Source organism: Typha latifolia, chromosome 5 (genome assembly GCF_019914945.1).
Source record: "Typha latifolia isolate L0001 chromosome 5, TyphaL0001v2, whole genome shotgun sequence".
Lineage (NCBI taxonomy): Eukaryota > Viridiplantae > Streptophyta > Magnoliopsida > Poales > Typhaceae > Typha > Typha latifolia.
In genome coordinates, this window is record NC_133090.1 from 4,730,982 (window position 1) to 4,742,685 (window position 11,704).

The window sequence follows — 11,704 nt, forward strand, 5'->3', positions numbered from 1 at the left end:
AGGGTCAAAATCTGAAATAATTTATAACATATAATGTCAGTCTTTTAGTAATTAAAATTAACCCGGCTAAAAGATAATTTCTCGGTGTAATCATATACTATTAATTCCTATATTTGTTTTGTTATTTATTAACTATAGTTATATTATATAATAATTTATCCAAGACATAATCATGTGCCTATTCTCTTTGATAATTAAGAAAATAAAAATAAATTAATGCAAGTACCTACATATGAATATATGTACATAACTCTAATAATTATTATACCAAGCTAGTATAATATAGTAATTATATTGCATGTATTTTGCTAATCATGGTATAATTAGATTTATTTCACAAAAATAATTACTTTAGATTAACTAAAATAATTTAATAATTAATAACATAATTTAAATAATTTTTAAAAGAAAAATAACAAAGTTAGTATTTTACGTAGTGTTGGGCTCAGCCTAGCATAATGCAGCCAAGGGCAAATTGCTCGAGGAGAGAAGAAGAAGAAGAAGAAGAAGAAGAAGAAGAAGAACATGAACAAGAACAAGAACAAGAACAAGAACAAGAAAAAGAGAAGGGGTCGGGCCACAATGGAAGGGAATGGCTACTTGTGGCCACTCAGCGGCCGACCTCTCGCCGGTAGCTCAGTCCTCCGGCAGCCCTAAGAAAAATAATGAGAGAGGAAGAGCTAGAGAGAGAGAAGAAGAAGATAATGAAGAAAAGAGAGTGTGTGAGAGATAGGTTCACCGATGGATAGGCAGGCCAACGGCAGCTCTTCCCAGCGGTCGGAGGTCACCGCGGGACTAGAGGGAGAGAGAGAGCTAGAGAGAGAGAATGAGAGAATGAGAGGGAAATAAGGAGAAAATCATAGAGAGAGGCTAGGGTGGTCGCGTGGCGGCGACAGAGTAGCCGGTGGGCTCGATCCCATCTCCATGCGTCGTCGCGATATCAAATGGGGGCGCCTTAGTGGACGTGCGTGGCATCTCCACCGTGACCGCACCATGCATAGCATGCTAGGCACGAGGCCAGTCATGTTGTGCCTAGCTTTTTTTTTATTTAATTATAGAAGATTTATTTGCCTAACAACTCTTCCTAAATAACTAACTGGAACTACGCCATGGGATCATCCTCGTATGGTACAGAGTCCATATTAATAATAAAGTAATAAGAAACATAATCACAACTTACCTACCACTAGTTAATTGAGCAACTATTGACCGCTGTTATAGGTTTAGATAGGTCCACCTAAGAATTATTACATTTATTAAATCAGATAGAATTGGTATAGCAATACTGACGGTATGACACATTATTAAGTATTAAGAGTTATTGTAACAACCCAGCCTAAAAAAAATAAATTGTAGTGCATGGCATGACATGGCCCGCCACAGCATAGCCGGCTTCATGCCATGCAGCAGCGAGCAGGCTGAGGGCACCATGCGCCCTAGCTGCCGGCCCAACCAACCTGGCCAGGCCAACTGGCGCGGTGGGCCCCGCCACCGCCGCAGCCGCCACCAAGCCCCTCTCCATGGCCTCTCTCTCTCTCTCTTTAAATCTCTCTCTTCTCTCTCTCTTTATCATTTTCTCCTCCCCGTCAACCTCTCTCTCTCTATCCTTAGACCGCTGGCCTGCTACCATCGCCACCGCCGTGACCTACACCGATGCTAGTGAGCCTCCTCTCTCTCTCTCTCTCTCTCTCTCTCTCTCCTCTTCTTCTTCTTCCTTCATCTTCTTCCTTTCTTCTTCTTCTTTCTCAACTTCTTCTCCTTCTCTTTCTGCAACAATGTTGGGCTCAGCCCAGCACTAGTGGCAGTATTCTCTTTTTATTTTATTTCTGTTATTTATTTAGGTATTTCTTTTTTAATTAATGCAAATAGATTATTTAGATATTAATTATTTTAATAATAATATATATTCTTCATTATGATATTATTAATCATAATTAGTATAATTAATTTAATTAATTTATAAACTATTACACATAGATATAGGAAATACTTATATTTATTTATTTATATTTATATTAGATTAATAGATAGATTTGTAAATTATAATTATTAGATTTATATTCTAATATTCTTATGATATACATTTTAAGTAATTCTAATAATTTATTATATATTATTATTTTATAACAAATAAAATAATAGGCTTATTTATTTATTTATTTATTATTTTATAAAGTAAAGACTACATAGTCTATAATTACTCAAGATAGAGTGAGAACCACAACTTAATTATGATTAAGTTTTTATCTATATTTTTATTTTTATTTTTATTTATAATTATAAATCTGACTAGTTATAAAGATAAGTATAAATTTTTAAACCTAATAAATTATTATATTTTATATGAATGGATTTCAATTAGATAAATGACTAATTATATGTTACATAAACATTTTCAGATCTTGAACCCATTATTTGAGACCCTGTCGACCTTGCTAGCAGTGAATGACGGTTGATTGACGAATGTGAGGGATACGTGGTTCGTGTCTTCTGATCTAATGTGAGTAGTATTATCCCCTCGACACATTTCCCAATTAGGATATATTATATGATCTTATGTAGAGATGATTTTAGTCGAGCATATTTTATCATTCATTTGATTAGATTGATCTTGGATATAAGTATACTTATGATATATATAGAGATGATTGGAGATGATGATACTATTATAATTTTATATCGAGATAATCTCTAGCATGAGTATGCATGTGACAGATATATGATTGGTGATTGCATCGCATCATATATTTTTTTGACTTCCTTACCACCTAAATTCCTAAAATGCATGACTATTTATAGTACTGGATATATGCATGTGATCTATCATATAGAAGGAAATGCATAAATCTCAATGATAAGAGAGTTGATATAAAAAATATGAGGGTACTCGAGTAGGCGCTGTAATGCCCCTGCCCAGCACAGGCACGTGCACGCCCACGCGCCGACACGGCACGCACGGCGCGTGCGACAAGTCAGGCGGGGCCCGTCACGCACAAATACTCTCCTGTACACATATAATCATGACATCATCAAATAAAACTTGCTAACTTATCCATGATCACATAATCCATCACTAGATAAATCATACTATTAACTAAATAAAACTGTTAATATATGAATATCCCTGTCCACAATAATATACATTAAACTACTATATAATCTGACAGGACCCACATAGGCCACAACAAACTATCAAGATACAACTAAAACGACTAATACAAGAGTACGCCATGATTCGACCTATATTATATAGATCATCATCTAATATAAAAGAGTACAAATATCAAATACTGGTACAACTCAATTTCTATATAAACTATCATCTATACCGTCTCGCATCTATAGCTTACCTCATTTTTGCTCTAAAATATCTCATCACGGTATCTCAAGGCGATATCATGTACTATAATATCTATGGGGGTTAAAAAGAAAGAAATAAAGAGAGTCATAAGCAAAAGGCTCAGTGAATAGACATTACCCCGAATTAGTGATGCCAAACAAAGAGTAAATCATGTACTGGATAATATGAATCAGCAAGAGCATCATGTCATGAATGAGTATATGAATATTTCTCAATAATACATAAATAAAAAATAGATAATATGTCATGTCATAACTGATAAAATATATAATCATCGACAATGTATAAATAAATCTCCATGTCATACCATCATCATAACTCTCTCTCAAATATAACACATATGATGCATGCCGATCATGATCATGCTATAATATCAAATGCAACCACCTATGATGCATATTGACTATTCAATAATCAGGTATAATAGATGATAATGAAATCATATGCATTTCTCAACATCATGATCATCACCAACATCTCGGTATAATATCATCATACTAGACCACTGTGCAAAGTCAACACCTAGTACCCGGTCTCAACATTATGTCCGAAGGCTCAGAGCATACTCCGCGACCCGCAATAGTATCTCAAATATAATCATACCCCGCCACCCGCTAGGGTATCAACATCCATCCAAACCGGGCACCCACATAGTTGATAGAAACCTCGTGAGGATAACTCGCCACATATGCCCTAGCGAATGGCATGTGTCCGATTGTCTGTGCGCACAGACTCAACTGACCTCGGACATAATCATCACTCCAGGCACCCCTAACCCTAGCGCCTACTTGGGTATCCTCACGCTTTCTATCAACTATCCTATCAATCATATTTCATGCTTTCCTTCTAAATGCCAGATCGCATGTATATATTCAGTACGATAATGAGTCAATGCATAATAGAAATTTAGGTGGTAAGAAAGTCAAGAGGAAAATAATGCAATGCAGTCTCCGATCATATATCTAACACATGCATACTCCTGCTAGTCTGTCACATGTACACTCATACTAGAAGATCATCTTCATTTAAAATCATAACAATATAGTCATCTCTAATCATCTGTATTTATCATCACCATACTCATATCCAAGATCAGCCTAATTATATGCATGATAAAAATATGCTCGATTGTAATCATATCTAGATAAAGTCATATAATCATGCTAGAGGCCAGAACATGCATGTACATAATATATAATATAACATAATTTGAGAAAGGCGTCTAGAGGATAAGACTACTCACACTTGATTAGAAGACGCAAACCATGTATCCCTCACATCCGCCAATCAACCGAGTGACACTCATCGCTAGCAAGGTCCACGAGGTCTCAAATAAGGGGTTCGGGATCTGAAAATATTTAAGTAGTATGATGTTAGCCGTTTATCTAATTAGAATTAATTCAATTAAAATATAAAGGTTTATTAGGTTTAGAATTACTTCTTTTCATTTTTTATTACATAACTAGATCTATATTATATATACGATTCAAATACTATAATTATACTATTATCATAAAATACTAATTATAGTATAAGGAGAAGAGGTTTGTGTTCTTTTATATAAGAATAATTCTAAATATATAATTATAAAATAAAATAAAATAAAATAAACGGATAAATAACTATAAGTATATTGTTGGTCTAATTATAATTAATTTTATAATTCATACTCTATCTTGATTAATTAGGGACTATGCAGTCATTACTTTATAAAATAATAAATAAATATATAAGCCGATTATTTTATTTGTTACAAAATAATAATATATAATAAATTATTAGAATTATTTAAAATGTATCTCATAAAAATATTAGTATATAAATTTGATAATTATAATTTGCAAATCTATATATTAATCTAATAGAGATATAAATAAATAAATAAATATGAGTATTACTTATATTTATACCTAATTAATCATTGATTATATAAATTATAATTAATACTAATCATATTGAAGATTATATATTATTATTAAAATAATTAATGTCTAATAATCTATTTGCATTAACTAAGAAGGAAAAACCTAAATAAATAACATCAATAAAATAATTAATTAATTAATTAATTAATTAATTAATTTAAAAAAACTGCCATCAGTGATGGGCTCGGCCCAGCACTGCTTGCAATAGTGCTGGGCCAAGTCGATCACTATGCAGAAAAGGAAGGGGCAGAAGCCGAGGAAGAAGAAAAAGAAAGAAAGAAGAAGAAGAAGAAGAAGAAGAAGAAGAAGAAGAAGAGAAAGAAGAAGAAGAAGGAGAAGGAGAAGAAGAAGAAGAAGGGAGGAGGGGAGGGAGGTGCGGACCCGGGCTAGTGGGGAGAGCACTGGCAGCTGGTGACCAGCTAGCTGCCAGCCTCTCACCGGCAGCTCGGCTCCGACAGGCCTGAGCCCAAAGCAAGAAAAAGAGAAAGAGAGAGAGAGATAGAGATAGAGATAGAGATAGTGATAGAGAGAGAGAGAGAAGAAAGAAGAGGAAGAAGGAGCAGGCTCACCTGAGTGACCACAATTGCAATGGTTTTAATATTAATTTATAATAAAATTATAAATAACAGCACTACCGTCTAGTGATGATTAATATTTGAGGGATAAAGTTGATATGGAGTTTCAAAACTAGAGCTTACCACTCATTTCTCCATCGTTTGCCTCTACATAAGGGATTAAGGGATAATTTTTAATTTTAAATGACACTCTTAAAGATATAATTATAACCTTAAAGTTGGAGGTAGACATTTATAACAACTTAGTCTTCAAAGCAATAAGGCATCTCAAATAGAGGTTTCTGTGGACTTAATAATTTTGATTAATTTAGGAGCACGTCCATAAGAAAGTCAAAGTAGAAACCAAATATAAACAATTGCACGGTTCTAGTGTTAACCAAAATCGGATCTCGAACCATAAATAGATAAGCGATCCATGGTTTTGATGCCGGTTCTTTTATCCAGAGACTTCAAAATAGTAGGTTCTCTAGGCAAATTGAGGAGATAGGTTTCAATATTATGAACAAGGAATAAAAATAATTTGCAGAACTTGAATGAATAAAAGTTATTTAATACTTTCACCTTGAAAGACATCTTGAGCATATTCATTAAAGTGGGCAAGAGGGCATCCACAACGAGCGACAGGTGGCAAATTTGACAAAGCGACAACTTGTCGGATTTGCCGAGCGATGATGGTAACAATAGTTGTGGATGAGATAGGCTGTGGGGGTGGTGTGGTGAGAGCGATGGTGGTGGTGGTCATCCAAAAAAAATCGTAGAGCGTAGCAGAAGAGGGGGGTGGGGAGAAGAGAGAAGGGGAGAAATATGAGGTGAAAGGGCTGATGGGACAAATGAGAGAGTGGAAAGAAGAAAAGTTGAGAGAGAGAGAGGGATTGCATGCAGCATAAGTGCATAACTCCCTTCCTCTCCATCCCAGTACTGTAGCTACACTGCAAAGCCATCAAATTTTTATTTTTTGTGGATGTTGCGTAGGATATTTAATTCGAGATAGATCTTATGTTTATGTTTTAGTTACTTACATGGTAGATCTGTTATCATATGACATTAGGGGAGATAGGGAGATAGATAATTGAGGACTTTTGCCGCAGTTGGATGCAATTTAAGCATGTGAATCATTTGTAGTCTAAGAATAGTGTAAACCAATAATAGAACTCATATGGTAACTACTATTATACTAGTAATATTACTATAATTAGCATCCATTCATGCATCCTTTATTGGCAGCAATTATGCTATTAATATTTCACTTATGATGAGATTCATGCCTCATGCATTGAGAGAGTATATTTGTTATGTCGATCATGTTCTACACGCTATGCTATAATGATGATAAACATTAACTCCACATGCATGAATTATCAAGTATTACATCTCATTTCGGTACTGCCTGCTACTCTTTCACCAAAATTAGGGCAAACTAGTAGATATTATATCAATATTGTTTGCAAAGGTGGCATTTGCTTTCCACTTTCTTTTGTACCACCAACATGAAAATCCTATACAGATTTCTATCAGCAGAAAATAACCAAAATACTCTCCTTTATAACTAAAGTACATACGATTTATTAAAAGTGCCTAGCAAGAAAGTTCTCTTTGCATAACAAATTATAACTATTTATCTTCTGATTCAGCTTTTTAATTATCTATTATGAGGGCATTTTAGTATTTCTATCTTAAAATAACCTTATTGACTATAATATTTCATAGTTTAGTAACCAAACACAATTCTTACATAAATCCATTCAAGCTCATCATTATAGTTTTATCCATGTTTTATATTCAAATAACAAAATATGAGTAAAATTATAGAGATACCTAATTTATATTTAAGCAGTACACATAAAATTATTCTCAAACCAAATAAGGTCAAAATGATCTACCCTCAAACCATTAATAAATAAATCATGTGGACATCAGACTGAGTAGTAAGCTCATACTCATATCTCTCAACATTGCACACAATTGTGGTATCACAAGCTCCCTACACGGAAAATAGTGCCACTAAACTATAAATTATACATCAATCATCATTTTTAATATTATTAAGTGTCCAGCCTTTGTACTCACTTAGATTGTGTAAAACTTAAAAAAGAAATGTTGTGAGGAAATGAGATTGAATATTTTAGGAATCAATTTCCAATGAGATGATTATGAGATATCTTGATTTGTACTATAATTACATAAATATAATTAATTTGAATGGCAATTATTGGCCAGACAAGGCAATCTAGGCAAGGCAAATTAGATTTACAAACTAGACTAATAAGGACAATTAGGTTAGCAAAAAAGTCAGGATAATAGATACACACCAAGGATAGCCAGTTTGCCTGGCAACCTGGTATCAGCTCCTAGAGTTTCGTTAGTTGCAAGTTGATAAAGGATGGCTCTGTGGCCTACACTAGGGGCTAGAGGAGGTGGAGCACCCCTTGGGTTTCGTACTCTCATATCTGTATAAGTGGAGGAGTAGTGAGCTAAGGGGTTATGCTTTCGGTGCAACAAATAATTCACCTCGGACCATCGTTGTGCTAAGGCAATCGATAGTGTGATACTAATAGATGGACATGACGACGATGGGGAAGACCTTGCTAGTGACGACACAGCTGTGGATGATGCTGAGGAGGTTGTGTATGAGGAGGTCAAGAAGGAGATCCTTGCAAAGATCTCAATGACATATTCCACCCCTTCCTATGGCTATATGTGTTGGTATTTTTTTGATGACATCCTTGTATACAGCAGGACATGGGAGGAGCATCTAATTCACTTGCGCGAGGTGCTGAACCTTTTGGCTGACCACTCTATGAAGGTGAAGAAAAGCAAATGCCTTTTGGGAGAGCGCAAGGTGGAGTACCTTGGGCATAATATTTCAACGAAGGGAGTTGTGGCCGACTCGAGCAAAGTGGCGTGAATGCTCTATTGGCCACAACCGATGGCTGTGAGGGAGAAGCGCGGCTTCCTCAGCTTGACAGGTTACTACCACAAAATTGTGGCGGGCTATGGCAAAATTGCAACACCACTCACCTCACTACTGAAGAAGGATGCGTTTGAGTGGATAGAGGCAATGACAAGGGCCTTTGAGGAGCTAAAGACCGTCATGTGGACCGCACCGGTGTTGGCACTACTTGATTTCACAAAGCAATTTGTGATCAAGTGCGAAGCATTCAGGAAGGGCATTGAGGCAAGTCTTATGCAGCCCGAGAGGCCTATAACTTATCTTAGCAAGACTTTGTTAGGAAAATCACAGCAATTGTCCACCTACGAGTGCGAGATGCTCACAATCATGCATACGATGACTAAATGACAACCTTATTTGATCGGGCGGTGGTTTGCGATCCAGATGGTTAAGCAGAGCTTACCCTATTTTATAGGACAACGAATTTACAAACCAACACAACAAAGGTGGGTCACTAAGTTACTAGGATAAGAGTACAAGCTGTAGTACAAGAAAAGAGCAGAGAACAAGGTGGCGGACGCGCTTTCGCGACAACCCGCACCAAGCTCGTAGCATTTTCTATGCAAGTATTTCCCTTAACTATTTGGGGAAGGCAAGTGCTACTGATTTGGAGGTGTTGAGGTTGTTGCACGAGCTACAAAATGATTCCACGAGTCACTCCTAGCTCAAGAATCGCGAAGGATTACTAGTGGAAGTGAACGAGGGCTTCAAGAATAAGGACAATTATAAAATACATATTCATATTGGTTATTCTCAAAATGAGATTTATTTTAGGAATAATTATTTCTATGTTCATTAATTTAGGTGTAATAATTTGATATGATATAAAATATAAACTGTAACAACTCAACCCTAAAAATAAAAAATAAAATATATTTTTGGCGCACAACGCAACTGGCGACATTGTGGCTGATAAACCCACCACCGAACACACATGCTCCTCACGTGGATAGAACTCACGTGGTACTCACTGATCCATTGGGCAAACATTTCAACAATATACCCAAAATAATAAGCCAAAATTTACCAAAATTAATCCAACAAGAATCCAAATTTATTACATGCCGCAACAAGTCTCCAAAATGCATGTCTATAACATAATAAATAAAAGAGAAATACCCATGCAGGGGCAACATAATTAATATCGAAAATTAAATAACAATCTCGCTAATCCTCACCTATTTTTCCATGACCTTAATTACATCTATTAATCTAAACAAATATTCCACAAAAGGATTGTGAGCATAAAGCCTAGCAAGTATACGCCTCTATAATATAATAACAGCATAATATAAAATGCAATGATATAAATCATGCTTAAATGACAATGTATTATTAAACTCATAAATTTAATAATAAGGGTTCATCGATAAAATAAGATTATAATCATAACAACATACTCTCCTAGAATCATATGCTCTCCTAGAGCATCTATGGCATGATAACAAATCATAAGCTCTCCTAGAGCCTCAATCAATGAGGAATAGACATATAGCGGTTCTATCGCTCGTATATGTCTAGTGGCACTGTATATGATCGATTATCTGTGACCTTAGACTAAAGACTCAGTTGTAAGCTCAACCTCACACTCATCATCGCACCCCTTATGGGAAATCATGAGCTCCTAGCTCGGAAAGATGCCCTAACCCTGCATCATTAAATACCGCTATAGCAATAAGCCATATGTCACAATCATTAATTTCAATATCAGCAAGTGTTTAACCTCCATACTCGATCGTAATCATGCTTGCTCAAACTTGACATACGGTTTACCCGATTGTCCTCCTAAGACTAACAATCTCAAGCGTAGACCAGTAAATATATATATACACTCTGGCTCTAGCACTAGCTGAATGAGTATAGGGGTACTACTGAGTTGGGATCTAACTACTTGATGATACGTATACGTGGTGCAGTGTCTAATACATATGACATAATCATCATAGCTAAAATGCATAAAATATGCAAAACACGTATACAGTCCTCATGAAACAATAATACATAAATGCTAATAAATAACACATGAACATGGATGTCATAATATTACTACAGAATCAAAATACTAACGTCATCGCATCATCTTTATACCCTTAGATTATAGAGGAGTCCCTTGCCTAAAATTGCTCCTAGTTATTTGTTTCCTTCTGCATCAGGGATATCCTCTCCATATGGATGTGAATCTAATAATATGATGAATATAGTTGCATCATAAATAAAAGAATTTAATATAGAACTATTTAATTAAATATAACATGAATCTTTTGTCATTTGTTTAGTTAGCTTTAATTATTTGTCCAGTCAAAATAGCTTTAAAGAATACTAAACCCAAAAAGTTATTATAAATAATCAATTTAAATATTATTCACAATTACTAGAATTCATGTTCACTCTTATTTTTTGAAAATATGATATTAAATATTTTGATAAATCCGAAATTCCTTTAAATTGAAATATTTCTAATCCGTTAGAAATATAAATATCATAATCCCTTTCTATTCTCAAAATATAGTAAATCTAATTTTTTTTTATAAAATACAAATAACATTGACATCTCTAATTCTTCAATGAAAATCTTTAAAATAATAAAATTTTAAAATTTTAAATTATGTAGCATAATTGACATCATCACATCAAAATTTTCTATCTTACAAAATTGAACAGAAAAAAAATAAATAAAAAGAGATATTTTTCAACAATTCATCAGTTCTATTTTAGAATAATAAAAGTTTAGTAAAATATGAGTGAAAACTTGAATCGATCATTTAATCCAAAATAATCTAATTTTCACATCCTAATTATTGTTTGCACAAATTTCGATGCACTCTACTATTGTCTTCCTCGTTCATTTTTTTTTTTCATTTCTCTTTCCTTTCTATTTGGTACTATTTGTTCT

The 11,704-nt window shown here is 34.5% G+C and overlaps 1 protein-coding gene across 1 annotated transcript; it reads left to right on the forward strand.

Annotated features, from left to right (window-relative positions):
• The first annotated feature begins 8,787 nt into the window (after window positions 1-8,787).
• LOC140788459 (uncharacterized mitochondrial protein AtMg00860-like) lies at window positions 8,788-9,159 on the forward strand. Its single transcript, XM_073137710.1, has one exon. The coding sequence runs from the start codon at window positions 8,788-8,790 to the stop codon at window positions 9,157-9,159; it is 372 nt and encodes a 123-aa protein (XP_072993811.1).
• Window positions 9,160-11,704: the final 2,545 nt, after the last annotated feature.